A 22,579-nucleotide genomic window follows, 5' to 3' on the forward strand; every position below is an offset into this window, starting at 1 on the left:
AGGAAGGAAGGAAGGAAGGAAGGAAGGAAGGAAGGAGAAAGGAAAGGAAAGGAAAGGGAAAAAAAGAAATAATGATAATCATGTGTTATTCTTAGGAGCTGTAAACTGAAGTATTTAGGTGGAGGGATGTTAATGTCTGCAACTTATCTTCAAATTGTTCTGCAAACGATTATACGTGTATATATGCATGTGTATAGAGAAACAGATCACATAAATGTGTCAAAATAGTAGTAACTGGTGGAGCTAGGTACAAAGTTTACTATGGGCCAGGTGCGGCGGCTCATGCCTGTAATCGTAGGACTCTGAGAGGCCAAGGTGGGCAGATCACCTAAGGTCAGGAGTTCGAGACCAGACTGGCCTACATGGTGAAACCCCATCTTTACTAAAAATTAAAAAATTAGCCCGGCGTGGTGGCACACGCTTGTAGTTTCACCTATCTGGGAGGCCAAGGCAGGAGAATCACTTCAACCCAAGAGGCGGAGGTTGCAGTGAGCCGAGATGGTGCCATTGCACTCCAGCCTGGGTGACACAGTGAGACCCTGTCTCAAAAAAGAAAAAAATTCAATATACCACTCTTTTACCTTTTCTGTATATATGAAAACTTTCCAGATAAAAAGTTTGGGAAAAGTTATTTGGGGAATTAACATATGAACACCTGTACTCATAAGCAGATGAAATCCCTCTTGGAGTCCCATCCGAGATTTTTTTTTTTTTTTCCGAAACAAAGTGTCACTCTGTGGCCCAGGCTGGAGTGCAGTGGGATGATCTCAGCTCACTGCAACCTCTGTCTCCTGGGTTCAAGTGATTATCCTGCCTCAACCTCCCAAGTAACTGGGATTACAGGCGTGTACCACCACACCTGGCTAATTTTTTTGTATTTTTAGTAGAGTATTTTAGTAGAAATTTAGTTTCACCATGTTGGCCAGGTGGGTCTTGAATTTCTGACCTCAAGTGATCCACCTGCCTCGGCCTCCCAAAGTGCTGGGAGTATAGGCATGAGCCACTGCACATTCCCCATCTGAGATTATTAAAACTCATGTAATCATGTATATCTGCACCAAGGCAAGACTGAAGTGAGGCCAGTGAGAAACGTAGCCCTGGCCCTGATACGCACCATAGATTAGAACAAGTTGGTAAGTAGAATGGGGTCCATACCAATGAAGAGGAGTGGTCACCCCTGGTTTGGGTCGACCAGGGAACTGTTATTGGCCTGAAGTTAATGAGACTCTGCAGCAGTTGTCAGCCTTAACTGCACAATGAAATCATCTGAAGGAGCTTTAAAAAATATTCTTTCCTGGGCCCCACCTCTAGAGATTCTGATTTGTTTCAGGTGTTGTCAGGGTATGCCCTATATTGGAGTGTTTTAACTCATCCCAGGTGATTCTAATTACTGTGCAGCCAAAGTTCAGAACCATTGCTCTTCATACTGCCTTATACAACCTGGACAACTATAAAGGGATTGGTAAAGTTCTCAGGGAGAACAGGTATGTGGTTTTACCAGAGTTGGAAGAGACTTTTTTATTATCACTTGAGACTCAGAGAGATTCTAGCAATAGGAGGAGCCAGAAAGTTCTTTTATTTTTTTAATTTTAAAATTTAAAAATAGGGACAGAGTCTCACTATGTTGCCCAGGCTGGTCTTGAATTCCTGGGCTCAAGCAATCCTCCTGCCTCAGCCTCCCAAAGTGCTAGGATTACAGGTGTGAGCCACCATGCCTGGCCTAGAAAGTTCTCATACCATGGAGACTAGGCCTTTTTTCTCAAGGGCAAGGGACAATATGTTTAAAATACTTGGGCATAGGAGCAACCCAACAGCCCCAAACCTGGAGCTCTCAAAGGGATGGGATGAATTACCGCTGTCAGTTCTAAGTATTAGAGACAGCTGCTCAGGCTTTTGAAGAAATGGCAAGGAACAGAAAACTGAAAATATCCTCAAGGAGTCAGACTCTAACCCAAAAGAAAAGCTTCTGGACATTGATTGAAATATACATGACACTGCAGGAGGGGAAGGTATCATAAGTGGAAAAATGCAGTGGTTTGTGAAAGGTCTGGATGGAGACAGTGGTTATCCCATTAGGGGGCAAAGCCAGGCTCTTATAGGTACACATGGTCTCTCTTGAATAGAGGTCACTTCCAGATCTGTCACCACAGAAGAGGTGTCCCAAAGGAAAAATAAACAAAGTGAGAGAGAATTGGGTAGGCAGTACTCATTCTATCTTGCCTGGGACTTCCAAGTTGGTTTTATTTATTTATTTACTTATTTATTTATTTATTGAGACAGGGTCTCCCTGTGTCACCTAGGCTGGAGTGCAGTGGGGAGACCTTGGCTCACTGCAACCTTTGCCTCCCAGGTTCAAGCGATTCTCATGCCTCAGCCTCCGAGTAGCTGGGACTACAGGCATGTGCCACCATGACTGGCTAACTTTTTTTTTTAGTAGAGACAGTGATATGGTTTGGCTGTGTCCCCACCCAGATCTCATCTTGAATTCCCACATGTTGTGGGAGGGACCTTGTGGGACATAATTGAATCATGGAGGCAGGTCTTTCCTGTGTTGTTCTCGTGATAGTGAGTAAGTCTCATGAGAGCTGATGGTTTTAAAAAGGGGAATTTCCCTGCACTTGCTCTCTCTTGTCTGTTGCCATGTGAGATATACATTTCCACCATGATTGTGAGGCTTCCCCAGCCATGTGGAACTGTAAGTCCATTAAAACTCTTTCTTCTGTAAATTGCCCAGTCTCAGGTATGTCTTTCTCAGCAGTGTGAAAACAGACTAATACAGATGAGGGTTTCACAATGTTGGCCAGGCTGGTCTTGAACCCCTGACCTCAAGTTCTCCACCCGCCTCAGCCTCCCAAAGTGCTGGGATTATAGGCTATGAGCCGCTCCACCCGATGAGACTTCCAAGTTTTTATACTGGAAGTCCTATATCCCAAGAAACCCTTTGGTCCCAAGAAAGAAACCCTATGTCCCAAGAAAGTTCCAGACAACCCACAATAGCTGATCAAGCTACTACACAGGGAAGGGGGTCATCTATCTCAGACCTGGACTTGGAGAAGAATGAACATCGACATGTATCCTCCTTTAGAGGATGAGTCCTGTATTAGGCTGAGAAGCAGAACCAAAACTGAGACTCTCATGCAAGTGGTTTATTGATGGAGTGCTCTTAGGAGAAGGGGAGTGAGGGAAGCAGCGTAGAACAGGAAAAAAAAAAAAAATTAAGTAAGAATGTGCTCTCAGAAAAAGACTGACTTCAGCCTGATTCCATGAGGAGCTCTGGGAAAGGAAGTTCCTCGATGTAAGAGGTCAGTCTTTTGTACCTCCATACAAGAGGTAGCAATTCTTTTCTAGAGATGGTCTCAAAATTAGAATACATCAAAATCACTTGGAGGGTTTGGTAAATCAGAATGCTGTGCCAACCCCTGGAAATTCTGATTCGGTAGGTCTGGGGTGGGGTCTGAGAATTTGTATTTCCAGCAAGTTCACAGGTAATGCTGATGATGCACTTTGAAAACCTCCACTCTAGAGAAGAGGACAGCTCTGAGGTTTTAGCACCCACAGCATCTCACAAAGGGGATCAGGAAAGCACCTGCTACATGAGGGCACATGCCAGAGACAGATGGATTGGACCACAAGCTGGGGCTAGGTAGACATCTTTAGGTCAGAACATCTAGATTCACAGTATCTTGTATGTTCCTGTTGTCATCCCACATCTCTTGCCAATGCCTTGTTGAAACATTCTTAAAGATACATGAGGCTTTGAAGAGGAAGCAGCTGCAAGTTGCTAGGCAAATATAGTGGTGTCAGTTGCAATAGAGTGGAAAGTCCTTAAATGGGAGATCAATATTTAGGGGCAAGGCTCTAGACCAAACCTGGAAATTGCCTGACATTTGTGAAATTAAAGGGAAATGGCATTGATGGCAACTTTTAATTTCATAAGCCATGCCAGAACTCGTAACGGTCTCTGCTCCTGAGGATCACCACCAGGTGAAGGTGAATGAATAAATGTTAAAATGGAATTCGTTTCTTTTGGTGGGGTACGTCAGGTAGAACTTGGAGAATACCTTGTACCCCTGGGCCTTAATGTCCATCTCCAGGCAGTGCATGAGGTCACTGTTGTCTAGGACTGCCTTCCAGGGCCCAAACTTGACAACGGACTTGAACATCTTCTTATCCTGCAGAAAACACAGGACCTCTGAATAATATGCATCCTGCTCCTCCGTTTCCACCAGGCACACAAGCACGCTGGACTTCCGCGCTGTTATGGCCTCTGCACGCGCCAGGCGCACCATAAGCTCCAGGTTCTCGCCATAGCCCGGCACTTGCAGGAGAAACTGCTTCCGAGACACCTGCTCACCAAAGATCTGCGGCATGTCCTCCAGCAGCTTGACTAAAGGCTTGATTTCATAGAACTGAGCCTCACGGTACACTTCAGGGATGTGCTGTGTGGGCACTTGCCCAGTGCGCAGGTAGTCCAGGATGGGTCTGAAATAGGTGCTGGGGCGGTCAATGAAGAAGCGGCCCTCTGCATCCATGGAGGCCTTGGCTGAGCTAGAGAACATCTCTGCCAACTTTGAGCCCGGAAATTTCCTCAGGGTACCCAGGGTGGTCGTGTGGAACTCACCCCCCACGTTCAGCTCCACAACGGTAGACATCTGGGGGCACAAGAGGCAGAGTAAACCAACATGCCGTCTCCCCTGAGCTCATGACTTATTTTTATCCAAAGAATAACTGGATTAAAAACTTAGGGGAGCCATAATGTTTGGCTTCGGCTAGTGAAAGGCCCATCTTACTAAAGAGGGTTGTATTGATGCTGTGTTGCTCCAGGGGGTGGCTTTTTTTTTTTAGACAGAGTCTCGCTCTGTCGCCCAGGCTGGAGTGCAGAGGCACAATCTCGGCTCACTGCAACTTCCACCTCGATTAAAGCAACTCTTCTGCCTCAGCCTCCCTAGTAGCTGGGACTACAGGCGCCCGCCATCATGCCCGACTAATTTTTGTATTTTTAGTAAAGACGAGGTTTTGCCATGTTTGCTAGGCCGTTCTCAAACTCCTGACCTCACACGATCCGCCTGCCTCAGCCTCCCACAGTGCCCGGCCGAGGGTGGGCATTTTAAGGAGGAAGAAAGGTTTCTGTTTGAAAAAAGAATACCCATTCAAGCATCTTAATTTTAGGTCATAGAATGTTATGGGAGGAGGCCAGGCACGGTAGCACACGCCTGTAATCCCAGCACTTTGGGAGGCTGAGGCAGGCAGATCACCTGAGGTCAGGAGTTCGAGACAAGCCTGGCCGACTTGGTGAAACCCTGTCTTTACTAAAAATACAAAAATTAGCCAGGTGTGGTGGCACGTGCCTGTAATCCCAGCTGCTCGGGAGGCTGAGACACAAGAATCACCTGAACCTGGGAGGCGGAGGCTGCAGTGAGCCAAGATCACCCCACAGCCCTCCAGCCTGGGTGACAGAGTAAGACTCTGTCAATACATATTGTAATATTGTAAGACTCTGGACTCTGTCTTATAAAAGCAGAAGAATGTTATGGGAAGAGGCTGCCATGGAAGGAAGTCTCAGCAATGATACTTCCAAAGTCTGTGGCCTTTGGCAAGCCTTTTTCCCTCTTAAGGCCTCAGTCTCCTCATCTATAAAATGGGGATATTGGCTGGGCATGGTGGCTCATGCCTGTAATCCCAACACTTTGGGAGGCCATGGCAGGAGGATCACTTGTGGCCAGGAGTTGGAAACCAGCCTGGGCAACATAGCAAGACCCCATCTCTATTTTTTTTTAAATAGGTTTAAGGGAAAAAAATTTTTTTAAAGTAAAGGCCAGGCATGGTGCCTCACGCCTATAATCCCGGTACTTTGGGAGACCAAAGTGAGTGGATCACTTGAGACCAGGAGTTCAAAACCAGCCTGGCTAACATGGTGAAACCCCATCTCTACTAAAAATACAGTAATTAGCCGGGCATGGTAGCACACGTCTACAGTCCCAACTGCTCGGGAGGCTGAGGCAGGAGAATCACTTGAACCCAGGAGGCAGAGGTTACAATGAGCCGAGATCGTGCCACTGCACTCCAGCCTGGGTGACAGAATGAGAGTCCAACTCCAAAAAAAAAAATAGGAAGTAAAATGGGGACATGGAGTTGTTACGAAGTCAAGAGTTCCCAACCTGGGATGCTCAGCTCTGATCTAAGATATAATAAAAGCCAGGGGTAAGGGAGGAGGGACACTTCCAACATTTCAGAAAGACGAAAGAAACCATACATGTGTTCATTTGGGAAGCATTTCTTGGGTATTTACTATGTATCCACATCCTGTGCTGGGAGTTGGGGACAAAAATTCTTATTTCACGTAGATCAGAAGTTCTGGTTAACAGTTGGCATGACCTTGATTGATTTAAAAATGGGATTTTTTCTTTTTTTTCTTTCTTTTTTTTTTTTTGAAACAGAGTCTCACTCTGTCACCCAGTCTAGAGTACAGTGATGTGATCTTGGCTCACTACAACCTCAGCCTCCCAGGCTCAAGCAATTCTCGTGCCTCAGCCTGGGAGCTGGGATGGCCACCCTGTAGCTGGGATTACAGATGTACAGTGCACGACCAAGCCAGGCTAATTTTTGAATTTTTAGTAGAGACTGGGTTTCACCATGTAGGCCAGGCTGGTCTCAAACTCCTGACCCCAATCTGCCCACCTCGGCCTCCCAAAGTGTTGGGATTACAGGCGTTAGCCATAGTGCCTGGCCAGAAAATTGAATTTTTTTTAACAGATGGGATCTTGCTCTGTTGTTGCCGAGGCTGGGGGTGCAGTGGCATGATCATAACTTACTGCAGCCTTGAACTTGGGCTCAGGTCATCCTCCTGCCTCAGCCTCCCACGTAAATGGGACTACAGGACATTCAACACTGTATCTGGCTACTTAAAAAAAAATTTTTTTAGAGATGGGTCTTACTGTGTTGCCCAGGCTGGTCTTGAACTCCTGGCTTCAAGGCTTCCTCCTGCCTGAGCCTCCCAAGCTTGTGGGATTACAGGTGCAAGCCACCGCGCCCAGCATAAATGGAATTTGTTTGATGAATGTTTTTCCAAATATGGTCCCATGGGACTCCAATAATAACAGGAATATTCTTGGTAATGAAAAGGCCAGTAACTCTACATATTGTGGGTGTAAAACTGCATCATGAACTGTGAAGTGCAGTGCAAATGCAAGTTAAGTTTGGTTGTTCAACAGCACTTTTAGAGGCCACCTCTCTGTGCCAGACCCTGGGCTGAGCACTAAGACTGGTTATTAAGTGATGATGTCAGAATTTGAACTCAGGTCCGTTTTACTCCAAGCTTGAGCTCTTAGTGATTACATAAATGAATTACCTTCAGTCTTCCAATACCTTCACTCTTCATTCCCTTAGTGACTCATTCATTCAACAAAATGTATGCCTAGTGGGAAGGTTGGTGGGAAGAGGGATATGGAAACAGACAGTCTAGTAACTCTGTGTAGTGCTTTAAATGGATTACCTAATTCAGCCCTCACAACACTTCCATGAAGAACATCTTAAATCTCCATTTTACAGAAGAAGAAACTAAGGCTTAAAGAGATGAAGAAAGTTGCCTGAGACTGGCTATTAAGTGATGATGTCAAAATTTGAATTCAGGTCCGTTTTACTTCACGCTGGAGCTCTTAGTCATTACATAAATTACCTTCAGTCTTCCAATACCTTCACTCTTCATTCCTTTAGTGACTCATTCATTCAACAAAATGTATGTTGGGCCTATTACATGCAAACCTTGTGCCAAACAGAACAGGACACAGTCCCTGCTTTCAAGGAACTCACAGGGGAGAGGGAAACAGATGGCTTAAGCACGTAGGTGCTGAGAGGGAAGACTCAAAGGTAGGAGGGGTCAGGTCTTTTTGTGGATGTGTATCGGAGGCTGTCAGAGAAGGTTTCCTAAGGGATGTGGCGACTGCTGCTGCGGAATAGATGCGTGGCGTTAGAGGGAAGGCTGGATTTCCAACCTGAAGATTTTACCACAAGAGTGGGGATGGGGCCAGGGCTCAGGAATGTCACTCAGTCTGATTTAGGTGTGTCCTCATTCTCAACTGGTCTGTGGGCTCTCCTTCTAAGATTAAAGTACTGGAGTTAAGAGAGCCAAAGGCAGGCCGGGCGCGGTGGCTCAAGCCTGTAATCCCAGCACTTTGGGAGGCCGAGATGGGCGGATCACGATGTCAGGAGATCGAGACCATCCTGGCTAACACGGTGAAACCCCGTCTCTACTAAAAAATACAAAAAAACTAGCCGGGCGAGGTGGCGGGCGCCTGTAGTCCCAGCTACTAGGGAAGCTGAGGCAGGAGAATGGCGTAAACTCGGGAGGCGGAGCTTGCAGTGAGCCGAGATCCGGCCACTGCACTCCAGCCTGAGCGACAAAGCGAGACTGTCTCAAAAAAAAAAAAAAAAGAGAGAGAGACAAAGGCAACCGAACTGCTGGAGAAATCTGATTGCCATGACAACATCTCCTACCAGGGGACAGTTCTGCTTACTGGAAGGGAGAAGGCAGAGGAGAGGATGCATCTTGACAGCAGCCAAACAATAGAGCTGAGAAAAATAAGCCCAGAACCTCTGACTCTTTCTCCCAAAAACCTCAAGGCCCCTTGGCAGGACTGTTTGGTTAACCCTGAGGTCACCTCTGTTAAGCACCCAGTTAAATGCCAACTTGCAGACTTTACCCCTTGAATGGATCAATATGTTCTCATTACTCCCACACTGCTGAAAGCTCCCAGGCCCTCCTAATATCCCCATATTACAGGCAAGGAAAGTTCAGAGAGAAGTCACACAGCTAGGATGTGATGAAGTTGGAGCTGAGATGAAACCTGTATCAGCATGACTCCAACACAATATGGGTGCCTCACTCCCATCCTTCCCAACATCCTGCCCCACTACTGCCAATACTTAGATATGTGCCCAGGGCCCTTTGCTTTCCTTCTCTGGGCCTAAGCTTAGTTATCTGTGAAACAGGAAGGCAAAATGGACCAAGAGAACTCTAAGCTCCCCCAGCTCTGAAAGTCTAACAGATCCAATCACATCCAATGTCCTTTCTGAAGCTAATTTCCAGATGCTTCAAAAAATAGGCTGGGTGCAGTGGCTCACGCCTATAATCCCAACACTTTGGGAGGCCCAGGTGGGAGGATCACTTGAGGCCAGGAGTTCAAGAGCAGCATGGCCAACATGGCAAAACCCCATCTCTACTAAAAATACAAAAAATTAGCTGGGCCCTGGTGGCGCATGCCTGTAATCCCAGCTACTTGGGAGGCTGAGGCAGGATAATTGCTTGAACCCGGAAGGCAGAGGTTGCAGTGAGCCAAGACTGCGCCACTGCACTCCAGCCTGGGTGACAGAGGGAGACCCTGTCTCAAAGAAAAAAAGTTTCCTGTGCTGACATCTTCAGCTCCATTTCTTTATCAAACAAGACCTCAGCCCTGTTCCTAAGCTCCTTTTTGTTTTTTGTTTTTGTTTGTTTTTTGTTTTGAGACAAGGTCTCACTCTTGCCCAGGCTGGAGTGCAGTGGTACAACCTCGGCTCACTGCAACCTCCACCTCCGAGGCTGAAGCGATTCTCCTGTATCAGCCTCCAGAGTGGCTGGGACTACAAGCGTGTGCCACTATGTCCAGCTAATTTCTGTATTTTTTATAGAGACAGGGTTTCACCATGTTGGCCAGGCTGGTCTCAAACTCCGGAGCTAGGTGATCCACCCGCTCTGCCTCCCAAAGTGCGCGGACTACAGGCATGAGCTACCACGCCTGGCTGAGAGTACCTTTTCTGAAGTACAAATCTGATCCTATCACTCCCTGCATTAAACACTTGAGCAACTTTTCATTCCCTTCCAGATAAACTCCAGACTCCATAACAAGGTTTAGAGGCCCTTTGCAACTGGGCTGCTACTTCACCCCTCGCAATCAGCTACCAGAACCGACGGTTGCTCCCCACCCCTCCAATCCCAAGCAAGCCAGGCCCCCTCACCTCCAGAAGCTCACTCACTTGCCATCCACACTCCTTTCTCTGACCCTACTCATTCTTCAGATGAATTCCTCTGGGAGTCCTTCGGGGTGGGTTGTCTCATTGTGGTCCCAGAAAGTCCTACACTACTATACTTCCACTGGCCTGGCAGTTCTTCCCTTATAATTCCCTGTTTGTTCATTGCGAGGTTCCTGGCCAAGTGCTGTGTTTCACGCATGTAATCCCAGCACTTTGGGAGACTGAGGTAGGAGGATTGCCTGAGCCTAAGAGTTTGAGTCCAGTCTGGGGTTTCAACCAGGAGTTCAAGACCAGCCTGGGTCTCACCAACATGGCAAGACCCTGTCTCTATTTTAACACAAACAAACCAACAAACAAACAAACAAGAAGGCTGTGAGGCTCCTAAGGGAGGGGAATATCCTCTGATTTACAGGAGCATCTAGTGTTCTGTTCAAGGCCAATCTTGCCCTACCTGGCATCATGCACAGTGCGTTACACTTCCCCAGTAATTCATTCAGGCATTTATTGAGCACCTAGGGTGATCCTGGCACTAGGCATGTGACTTTGTCAATAGCCAACAGCAATGACGTGACCATGGCCCTATTAGAGAGAGCCACGCTGACCTGCTGCTGGATCTGCTTTCCCTTCCTCCAGGTCTTCAGGATGATTCTCAGTGCAGGAGAGAACCCGAGTGTTCTGCTTCTAGAGTGCAGCCAGCCTTTTCCCCATCCTCCTCCCCAACTCCCCTCACCCAAGCCCGGGGACCAGGCAGGCAAGCAGAGGGATTCGGGTCCCAGCCAGAGGGCAGGGGCAGGGGCAGGTTGGAGAGGGCTGCGGGTGAGGGAAAGATCCTCTGGCCAAGCTGGTTGGATGGGCTTCTCCCACGGGGAGCAGGGGAGAAGGAGGGGCAGAGGAGAAGCCCTGGACTAGGACAAGCCCGGGGGAAGAGAGAAGGGAGTGGAACTAAAGACCGAATGCAGAGGGAGGAAGCAAAAGGGCAAAAAGGAGAGGCTGGACAGAGCCAAACCAGAAAGGGACACCGAGGCGCGAAAGGAGAGCCATCCGAGCAGGAGGGATAGCAAAGACAGAAGAGAGCGACCAGCCCGAGGTGAAGGGAGACAGTGCGCCAGAAGTAGGGGGCTCCGCCGGCTGCGAGGGACAGGCGGGAGAAACTGGAAGGGAGGGCAGAGGCGCGGGGACTCAGCTAGCCTCGCACTTACCGTCAGCCGCCCGGGCCGGGGGGACTGGGGCGGAGGGGTCTGACTCGTCATCCTGCCCGCTGGCCTCTCCACTGCGCAGCCCTGCCACATGCAGATCACTTGGGCCAGCGGAAGTGCCCCTGGCTGCCCGCCCCTAGGTGGGGACACCGAGGCTCAAGGCGGGACGGGGCTGGGCCAGGCGTGGCTTGCAGTGAGACCTGGCCAAGTGCAGAAGGAAATGAACAGTCTGTCTATTTAGGGCTTTTAAAAGTTGTTAGACCCTGAGGAGGGCTGACTTTGGAGACTGAGAAATGGAGCAGACCCTTTAAGTACTGACCTTTTGATATAGATTAATTTCCTTCCTTTTCTTTCTTTTTTTTTTTTTTTTTTTCCAGAGACAGGGTCTCACTCTGTCGCCCAGGCTGAAGTGCAGTGGCAGATCAGGCTCACTGCAGCCTCAACCTCCCGGGCTCAAGTGATCCCCCTACCTCAGCCTCCCAAAGTGGTGGGATTACAGGCCTGAGCCACAGCACCTTGCCTCTTCCTATATTTTCTTTTGCGGCTTAGATCAGATGGCACCTGAGATGAAAGACCCCATGACTGAGATAAAAGACCGTTTGAATATTACATCTTAATGTGGAATGTTAAACGTACCTTTCTCAAACAGAAACACTGCCTAGAATCAATTAAATTGCTGTAACTATACACTTAACTAATATGGAAAATGTTAAAATTCTGTTAAGCTTCCCCAGACCTTGCTTCTTCTTATTATTATTATTGCTTATTATTCCCCAGACCTTGCTTATATAAATGAATGACCCTCAAACCACTCTACTCAAGAGCACTGAACCCAGCTTATTGGAGCCTGTGTCCCCCGCTTGGCCATTCTCAAACTTTACGCTTAAATAAATTATTTAAACGTATTGCCTGAATCCCGTTATTAAAGTTGACACTAGTTAATGCCCCTCTCTGGGCCTCAGAGTTCCCAGGAGTGAAATGGGGGAGGCAGAGGGAGTTGACATTGACTGACATTGACAGCTAGAGACTTTCTATTCCCTACAGTCCTAGGGAGTGAAATATCGTCAGCACCATTTTACAGATCAGAAAACCAGCACCCTAGGAGGTAGGGTGGTGTTAAAATGTAAAATCTGAGGATCAACAAAACTTTTTTAAGAGTGTACTTGGATAACAGGCAATTCTTGAATTGGGGAACACCAGATGGAAAAAGGTTGAATGTTCCCATGACAATGCATCAGAGGCAAATATTTATGGGGAGAATGTGGAAACAAGATATTTTACTGGGGACAGGCACGGTGGCTCACGCCTGTAATTCTAGCACTTTGGGAGGCCAAGGCGGACAGATCATTTGAGGTCAGAAGTTCGAGACCAGCCTGACCAAAATGGTGAAACCTCGTCTCTACTAAAAATACAAAAATTAGCTGGGTGTGGTGGTGCGTGCCTGTAATCCCAGATACTTGGGACTCTGAACCAGGAGAATTGCTGGAACATGGGAGGCAGAGCTTGCAGTGATCAAAGATTGCACCACTGAACTCCAGCCTGGGCAACAAAGTAAGATTCCCTCTCAGGGAAAAAAAAAAAAAAAAATATATATATATATATATATATATATATACACACACACACACACACACACACACACACATATATATATATTTCATTGGTTACAGTTACGAAATCACCTTTTTTGGTTTCCTTTGTTGAAAAGTCCCTAGTTACTTAATTATATGTTAGTTGGTTGCTTGTGATTGGCTAATGTTAAGTTTTGTTTCTGTCTAACATTAGCATTTACCAGAAATGACTGTATTAGTCAGGGTTCTTTAGAGGGACAGAACTAATGGAATGGGGCTGGGCACGGTGGCCCACACCTGTAATCTCAGCACTTTGGGAGGCCAAGGCAGGTGGATCACCTGAGGTTAGGAGTTCAAGACTAGCCTGACCAACATGGTGAAACCCCATGTCTACAAAATACAAAAAATTAGCTGGGCGTGGTGGTGGGCACCTTTAATCCCAGCTACTTGGGAGGCTAAGGCAGAAGAATCACTTGAACCTAGGTGGTGGAGGTTGCAGTAAGCCCAGATCAAGCTATTGCACTCCAGCCTGGGCAACAAGAATGTAATCCCATCTCAAAAAAAACAAAAAAACAAAAAAACTAATGGTATATATATATACACATACACACACACATACATATATGTGTGTATACATATATTCCATTACTTTTTAAACTCTGCTTTATATATATATATACATATGTATATGTGTGTGTGTATATATATAAAGGGGAGTTTATTAAGTATTAACTCACATGAACCCAAGGTCCCACAACAGGCCATTGGCAGGCTAAGAAGCAGGGAGAGCCAGTCCGAATTCCAAAAGTGAAGAACTTGGAGTCTGATGTTCGAGGGAAGGAAGCATCCAGCATGGGAGAAAGATGTAGGCTGGGAGGCTAGGCCAGTCTCTCTTTTCACATTTTTCTGCCTGTTTATATTCTAGCCACACTGGCAGCTGATTAGATTGTGCCCACCCAGATTAAGGGTGGGTCGGCCTTTCCCAGCCCTCTGACTCAAATGTTAATCTCCTTTGGGAACACCCTCACAGACACACCCAGGATCAATACTTTGTGTCCTTCAATCCAATCAAGTTGACACTCAGTATTAACCATCACAATGACCCAAGTTAAGTTTTGCTTATGTTTGCAAATCAAGCAAGTCTGAGTTCCTTTATAAGGCCTAACTAGCATTGTCTGGCCAGGGATTCTTCAGGCCTGATCTCCATTTTAATTTACTTTAACAGTGGCCAGTGTAGACTATTTAGCCAGCCCAAGGCAGCTGCTTGGAGTACAAAGCATGCCCAATGGTGAAAAGAGTTAGGTATCTGTTTTGTGGGGTTGTTTTCCTAGAGTTAAAATATAACTCTAAAGGAGAGGGAGCATAATTTCCCACTCCTTAAGTGTGGGTTATGCATTGTGACTTCTTCCAACGAGTACAATATGGGAAGGAGGAAAAAGAGAAGAAACTTTACATTGGGGAAACTGATCAATACTACTCTAGCCAGGTGACCAAAGTCAGTGCCAACAGTTATTGATCATGACGACAGTTCGTGCTTGCTGTAAACCAAAAAGTATCTGAGACAAGTCTCAACCAATTTAGAAGTTTATTTTGCCAAGGTTAAGAACATGCCCACAATACAACCTCAGGATGTCCTCAGGTCATGTACCCAAGGTGGTCAGGCTACAACTTGGTTTTATGTATTCAAGCAGACATAAGACATTAGGGCCGTGCATGGTGGCTCACGCCTGTAATCTCACCACTTTGGGAGGCCAAGGCAGGTGGATCATTTGAAGTCAGGAATTTGAGACCAGCCTGGCCAACATGGTGAAACCCCATCTCTACTAAAAATGTAAAAATTAGCCAGGCATGGTGGTGTGTGCCTGTAACCCCAGCTACTCAGGAGGCTGAGGCAGGAAAATCACTTGAACCTGGGAGGCAGATGTTGCAGTGAGCTGAGATCGCACCATTGCACTCCAGCCTGGGAGACAGAGTAAGACTCCACCCCAAAATAAAAAAATAAAAAAGAAAGAAAAAAGAAAACACATCAATTGGCTAGGCATCAATGGCTCAGTCTGTAATCCCAAGGGAGAGGATCCGGGAGGCCAAGATGGGAGGATCACTTGACCCCAGGAGTTCAAGTCCAGCCTGGGCAACATGGTGACACCCTATGTCTACAAAAAGTACAAAACTTAGTCAGGCACGGTGGCATGTGCCTGTAGTCTCAGCTGCTTGGGAGGCTGAGGTAAGAGGATCTCTTGAGCCTTGGAGGTATCTCTGTCGGACTAGAGATTATAAATAAATAAATAAGGCCAGGTGTAGTGGCTCACACCTGTAATCCCAGCACTTTGAGAGGCCAATGTGGGCAGATCATTTGAGGTCAGGAGTTCGGCACTAACCTGGCCAACATGGTCAAACCCCAACTCTACTAATAGGACAAAAAATTAGCTGGCGTGGTGGCATGTGCCTGTAGTCCCAGCTACTCAGGAGGCTGAGGCAGGAGAATTGCTTGATCCTGGGAGGTGGAGGTTGCAGTGAGCCGAGATTATACCACTGCACTCTAGCCTGGGCAACAGAGCGAGATTCTGTCTCAAAAAAAAAAAAGATAATTAATTAACATGTAATAAAAATGAAGATACCAATTAATACATGTATGATGTGCATTGGTTAGGTCCGAAAAGACTGGACAGCTGGAAGGGGATGTGGGGCTTCCAGGTCATAAGAAGATTCAATGATTTTCTGATTGGTGGGCAGGTGTGGAAACTCATGCATATAATCACAGCACTTTGGGAAGCTAAGGTAGACATATAGCTTGAGCCCAGGAGTTGGGGACCAACCTGGGCAGCATAGCAAGACCTGGTATCTTTTTGGATTTTTTTTGAGGCGGAATCTGGCTCCGTCACCAGGCTGAAGTACTGTGGTGCAATCTTGGCTCACTGCCATCTCCACCTCCCAGGTTCAAGCAATTCTCCTGCCTCAGCCTCCCGAGTAGCTGGGATTACAGGCATGTACCACCACAACCAGCTCATGTTTGTATTTTTAGTAGAAATGGGGTTTCACCATATTGACCAGGATGGTCTCGATCTCCTGACCTCATGATCTGCCTGCCTTGGCCTCCCAAGGTGCTAGGATTACAGGCGTGAGCCACCACGCCCAGCCAGACCCCGTCTCTATTTTTAAAAGATGAAAATTAAAAAGCAAGGATTTTCTGCTTGTCAGTGGGTTATTATCTAAAGACCTGAGATCAATAGAAAGGGATGCCTGCGTTACTATAAAGGGTGGTGTAGACCAAGGTTTTTTTTTTTTTTTTTTGAGACAGAGTCTTGCTCTGTCGCCCAGGCTGGAGTGCAGTGGCCGGATCTCAGCTCACTGCAAGCTCCACCTCCCAGGTTCACGCCATTCTCCTGCCTCAGCCTCCCAAGTAGCTGGGACTATAGGCGCCCACCATGTCGCCCGGCTAGTTTTTTGTATTTTTTAGTAGAGACGGGGTTTCATCGTGTTAGCCAGGATGGTCTCGATCTCCTGACCTCGTGATCCGCCAGTCTCGGCCTCCCAAAGTGCTGGGATTACAGGCTTGAGCCACTGCGCCCTGCCTGACCAAGGTTTTATCATACAGATGAAGCCTCCAGGTAGCAGGCTTCAGAGAGAATAGATTGCAAATATTTCTTATCAGACTTAAAGGCTGACAGACTTTGTGCATGACTGACAGACTGACAGACTTAAGGTCTCTGTTTTGATGGTGATACTGGTCAGCTGTGCCGAATTCCAAAAGGGGGAAGGGCATAATGAGGCATGTCTGACCCCCTTCCAGTCATGGCCTGAACTAGTTTTTCAGGTTAACTTTGGAATGCCTTTGGCGGGGAAGAGGGGTCCTTTCAGATGGTTGGGGGGCTAAGAATTTTATTTTTTGTTTATAGTACTGAGTATATACCCTTGATGTGATGTGAGGAAAATGATCTTCCTCCCCAAAACTCATAACCTCAGTTCAATCTTGAGAAAAACATCAGAGAAATTTCAATAGAGGAACATCCTATAATATGACTGACCAGTACTCCTCAAAACTATCAAGGTCACCCAAAAGAGGAAAAATCTGAGAAACTGTCACAGTCAAGAGCATCCTAAGGGGCCAGGCACAGTGGCTCATGCCTGTAATCTCAGCACTTTGGGAGGCTGAGGTGGGTGTATCATGAGGTCAAGAGTTCGAGACCAGCTTGGCCAACATAGTGAAACCCTGTATCTACCAAAAATACAAAATTAGCTGGACAAGGTGGCGTGTGCCTATAGTCCCAGCTACTCGGGAGGCTGAGGCAGGAGAATTGCTTGAACCCAGGAGGCGGAGGTTGCGGTGAGCCCAGATCACACCACTGCATTCCAGCTTTGGCAATAGAGCGAGTGTCCATCTCAAAAAAAAAAAAAAAAAATATATATATATATATATATATATATATATATACATATATACAGCATCCTAAGGGGACATGACAAGCATATTGTAACATGGAGCCAGGCGTGGTGACTCACACCTGTGATCGCAGCACTTTGAAAGACTGAGGTCGACAGATCAGTTGAGCCCAGGAGTTTGAGACCAGCCTGGGAAACATGGCAAAACCCATCTCTACAGAAAATATAAAAATTAACTGGGTATGGTGGCACACGTGTGTAGTCCCAGCTACTCGGGAGGGTAAGGTAGAAGGATCACTTGATCCTGGGAGGTGAGAAGAGACAAACCGGGTTATTAAAAGACATTCATAAAAATGAGGTCAGACGCAGTGGCTCACACCTATAATCCCAGCACTTTGGGAGGCCAAGGTGGGCAGATCACTTCAGATCAGGAGTTTGAGACCAGCCTGACCAACATGGTGAAAACCCATCTCTACTAAAAAAACAAAAATTAGTTGGGCATGGTGGTGCACACTTGTAATCCTAGCTACTGGGGAGGCTTAGGCGTGAGAATCGCTTGAACCTGGGAGGCAGAGGTTGCAGTGAGCCAAGATCACGCCACTGCACTCCAGCTTGAGCAACAGAGCAAGACTCTGTTTCAAAAAAAAAAAAGAGACATGTATAAAAACGAAACAAGGGGTAAGGACAGCTTAGAAATCCTGAAGTTGCTGACACGCCGAGAAAACTAGTGACTATAGTTATGCCTGCTAAGATTTGGGTGCATGGGGCTTGGCTTTGGTTAGCTCCCTTGGTCTTATTTTACCAAACAAAGAAACCTCCCAGTTATGGGCACCCTATTTACTCTTATCACCTGACAGTATTTGCAGGGTAATTCCCCAGAACTAGTATATTGATCCAGATTTTCTGTTTTTACCCAGAAGTCACTGGTTGGTTCACAGGAATACGCAGGGTTAATTTTAAATGTAGGCAAAAACTTAAAAACAATTAATGAAACTAGAATGTAATGTCAAGTGTATGATAAGTTTTGAAACTTAATTTTTCTCTCTCCAGTTCTCACTTTTGTCAAAAACAGATCATGATAGGACTGAGTTTTTTGCAAAATAAACTTTAGTCTTATGGTTGGCCTGATTATTTGCATAAAGTTCAGCCAGAATAATTATTTTTACTAGTGTTTTTAGATAGGTTTTGATGGAACTCAGTTCCACAAGGAATCTCAGACAAGACTTTTTAAAGCTGAGCCCAGCCATGGGTTTGTACCCTCAAATACCTATGAGTTGGGTAAATTCCTCCCTTCTTGAGGTCCAAAGAACGTGGGGCTCTTGGTTGTGTTAGAAAGTGACATTTTTGGGCCGGGTGCGGTGGCTCATGCCTGTAATCCCAGCACTTTGGGAGGCCAAGGCAGGTGGATCACAAGGTCAGGAGTTCAAGACCAGCTTAGCCAAGATGGTGAAACCCCGTCTCTACTAAAAATACAAAAAATTAGCCGGGCATGGTGGCGAGTGCCTGTAAACTCAGCTACTTGGGAGGTTGAGGCAGATAATTGCTTGAATCCAGGAGACAGAGGTTGCAGTGAGCCAAGACTGTGCCACTGCACTCTAGCCTGGGAGACAAAGTGAGATCTCGTCTCAAAAAAAAAAAAAAAAAAAAAAAAAAAAGAAAGTGACATTCTTTACTCACCACAGGTTAGAAACCCTGTATGGGAACTGTGTAGACAAGGTATGAGGCCAGTTTTCCCAAGGGGCTTTTATTGGCTCTGCAAGTCGAGCTTGATTCCTCAAAGTGAAGCACACCCTTCCAGTCAAAGTCTTGGTATATCAATCAGTTTCTCCAATGTGTCCTGTTGCAAAAGAAAATGCATTCTTATTGGACTGATGCAAACAACCACATTGCCATAAGTTAAGAATATTCACAAATAGTTTCCAAATTCTAGAGAAACCAGGCAGAGAGAGACAAATATGTTCCTAAGTTTGTTCATAGGAGTATACCTTACTCAATTTTTAAAGGTTGTAAATAGCTCAAAATAAGTTTCCTTGACTCTGAAAAACAAAACAAGGACCAGCAATGTTTTAAGCAAAAAGTTTAAAAGATTACTTCAGTTTTCTATTACTTCAGTTCATTCTGTTAACAGTTGTTCTGCTTGATATTCACTAACATTTCAGCTCTTCATGAGTCCTGTACATTTTTCCTTTATTCCAATGTCACATCTCCAAAGATATCAGAAACCTGCATTTAAGAGCACCTATCAAAGTTCTATAGCTGATTATAAACCATCTTTTGAAAAGAATCAAAGCAAGACAACAATTGTCTGTGAATGGCAAAATATCCAGGGTAGTTATAGTAAAAAACATGATTGAAAAAGAAATTTGGTTATTTCCATGGCCTACAGTAACTTAACATAGGCGGGGTGTGGTGGTTCATGCCTGTAATCCCAGCACTTTGGGAGGCAGAGGCAGGCGATCACCTGAGGTCGGGAGTTCCAGACTAGCCTGACCAACATAGAGAAACCCCATCTCTACTTAAAATACAAAATTAGCTGGGTGTGGTGGCGGATACCTGTAATCCCAGCTACTTGGGAGGCTGAGGCAGGAGAATCACTTGAACCCGGGAGATGGAAGTTGTGGTGAGCCAAGATCACGCCATTGCACTCCAGCCTGGGCAACAAGAGCAAAATTCTGTCTTGAAGAAAAAAAAAAAACACAACACAACATAATAACCTTAATTATGATTGATAGCACATACTCAGAGAGAATTTTAGAAATCCTATACAATTTGGAACATGTATTATTATTATTCACTAAAATATAGCTGGAAGCAGGTTAAACATTATTTTGATTTTGGCAATCGCATGTAACTAAATATGTCAAATAATCCTGGTTACCTCTCTTTTTGGATGCTCCAGGGGCCCTCTGTAGTATCCAAAAGTTAGGGGTGTGGTTAATTCCATATGTCCCCAGGCCTTACCAAATTGTAAAGCAGTCAAGTCAAGCAGTTCTCAAAGGCTAAAGAAGCAGTTTACAATCTTAAAACATTTAGCAAACCTAGTATCTGACCTGCATAATTTAGATCACATATTTACATTTTGAAGACATTTGTATTTTACCAATTATCATTAAAACTGTTTTTATTTCTCAAAGATTAAAGTCACTTGAACTAAAAGCTTCCCAAAGTACTGGGGTTATAGGCGTGAGCAACTGCACCCAGTGTTTTCTAGTCTCTCTATCTATAAGTGGCCTTGCTTAACTTCAGGAGCCGGGCAAGGTGGCGGACATCTGTAATCCCAGCACTTTGGAGGCTGGGGCGGGAGGATCTCTTGAGTCCAGGAGTTCGAGACCAGCCTAGGCAATATGGTGAAACTCTGTGTCTATAAAAAATACAAAAATTAGCTGAGTATAGTGACTCATGCCTGTGGTCCCAGCTTCTTGGGAGGCTGAGGCAGGAGAATCTCTTCAACCTAGAAGTGTGAGGCTACAGTGAGCCGAGATGGCACCACTACACTCCAGCCTGGGCAACAGAGCAAGACTCTGTCTCATAAAAACAAACAAACAAACAAACAAACAAAAACTCCAGATAGCCCAGGAGGCCGCAGGAGCTTCAGGACCCTGCACCAATTACCAGAGGAAGATAAGCCCTGTGCTAATCAGAACCAGTGACCCCTTGTTACCTGTAGATCATCAACATATCATTATCATGCTAAAATCTCCATCCAGAGAAGAAAATCACCACCATTTTCTGACCATATGTATGAAAAGGCATGTTTATGATGTACACCTGTGCATCTGGAGTTCCTCCCTGAATGTGTTTACATACTTCTTTGCCCCACCTCTGACTCTTTAAAACTCCCCAGTTTTCCACAGTTCAGTGAGAAAATTTCTTTTCTTTTCTTTTCTTTTTTTCTTTTTGAGTCAGAGTCTCGCTCTGTCGCCCAGGCTGGAGTACAGTGGCGAGATCTTGGCTCCCTGGCAGCTCCGCCTCCCGGGTTCACATCCTTCTCCTGCCTCAGCCTCCCAAGTAGCTGGGACCACAGGTGCCCACCACCACAACCGGTTAATTTTTTTTTTCTATTTTTTAGTAGAGACGGCTTTCACCGTGTTAGCCAGGATAGTCTCGATCTCCTGACCTCGTGATCCACCCGCCTCGGCCTCCCGAAGTCCTGGGATTACAGGTGTGAGCCACCATGCCCGGCCCTTCAGTGAGAAAATTTCTTTAGAGCAAGAGCTCTCTCTGTCTCTATTCCTGGACAGGAATATAAAACCTGCTTGCTTTTTTTTTTTTTTTTTTTTTCCAATTGCATGTTCTTTCTTTGCCATCAATGCAAAGTAGGAAAAAAAACTCAGTTTTCCAGCTACATTAGCACATTTGACTCTGGCAGTTCAAAATAGGCATTAGCAGCTCCATTTTCTGTTTGAGGACCCCAAGGCTCCCAGAGATGAAGCACCTCTTTCAGAGTCAGTCTGGCCAGGAGAGAAGAGAGCAGGGCTCTAGTTTTGGCTCTGCCACCAGTTTGCAGTATCGCCTTAGACAAGTCCCTGCCCCTCTCTGGGCCTCGTTCTCTACCTATAATATGGTGGGGGTTTGTGTATTTTCTGAGATGGTCTCTGTGATCCTGTCTTGCTTGATGCTAGGGCAACAAAAGAATTCAAACAGCCCCTTGCTATTGTCTATCATTGGATCTTGTTTCCCTTTGGCCTGACTCCAAGAGCAAGCACTGCTTCCTTCTGCCCTCCCCTCACTCATTCCCCTCTGTTCTTCCGGAGACAACCCAGCCAGCCCCTCTCCCTTCCAGGCGGCTGGGCTTCAGGCCAGCCAGCCAAATGGCAGCTGGGACTCAGATGAAAGGGTCCTCAGAAGGCTGCTTGTGGCAGAGTGCCCAGCCTAGCCCAGCCCAGGCTTGGCAGTCTGGGGCTCAGCTGTGCCACGAGGCATCCTGTCCACCCGCTCCCATACAAGGTTCCCTTTGTGAGTCTGCAGAGAGGGAGACCCCTGCCAACCCACAAGGATCCTCTTCTCCTCCCTCTGTTCCATACCTGCTTGAGAAATATCGAAGTCTGTAGAGAATGGTCCAGGACTACATCAGGTTGACCTGACTGTGCCAGGCACTTTGGAGAGCTTTATCCCATTGACTTCAGAATAATGCTGATAGCAAGTAATGCTTTTTTTTTTTTTGAGACAGAATCTCACTCTGTCACCCAGACTCTAGGCTGGAGTGCAGTGTCACTAACACAGCTCACTGCAGACTTGACATCCTGGACTCAAACAACCCTCCTGCCTCAGCCTCCTAAGTAGCTGGGATTATAGCTAATGCTCAGCTAATTTTTTTTTACTTTTTTGTAGCGATGATGTCTCACTATGTTGCCCAGGCTGGTCTCAAACCCCTGGGCTCAAGCAATCCTTCCACCTCAGCCTCCCAAAGTACTGAGATTACAGGTA

At 46.2% G+C, this 22,579-nt stretch overlaps 1 protein-coding gene across 2 annotated transcripts in view; it reads right to left on the reverse strand.

The window, feature by feature from the left end:
* Positions 1–3,742: 3,742 nt before the first annotated feature.
* The window catches only part of KCTD14 (potassium channel tetramerization domain containing 14), a 36,774-nt gene continuing 17,937 nt past the window's right edge, over positions 3,743–22,579 (reverse strand). The window contains exons 1-2 of one of the 2 annotated variants that reach the window (XM_025356206.1): positions 11,205–11,333; positions 3,743–4,652 (exon numbers count right to left, since the gene is read on the reverse strand). In XM_025356206.1, the coding sequence (XP_025211991.1) occupies positions 3,975–4,652; positions 11,205–11,294 (768 nt within the window). In that variant the 5' untranslated portion in view covers positions 11,295–11,333 and the 3' untranslated portion in view covers positions 3,743–3,974. Of the gene's footprint in view, positions 4,653–11,204; positions 11,334–22,579 lie in introns of those variants that run through there. The other variant, XM_025356207.1, reaches the window with a different exon arrangement.

This window comes from Theropithecus gelada, chromosome 14 (genome assembly GCF_003255815.1).
Source record: "Theropithecus gelada isolate Dixy chromosome 14, Tgel_1.0, whole genome shotgun sequence".
Taxonomy (NCBI): domain Eukaryota; kingdom Metazoa; phylum Chordata; class Mammalia; order Primates; family Cercopithecidae; genus Theropithecus; species Theropithecus gelada.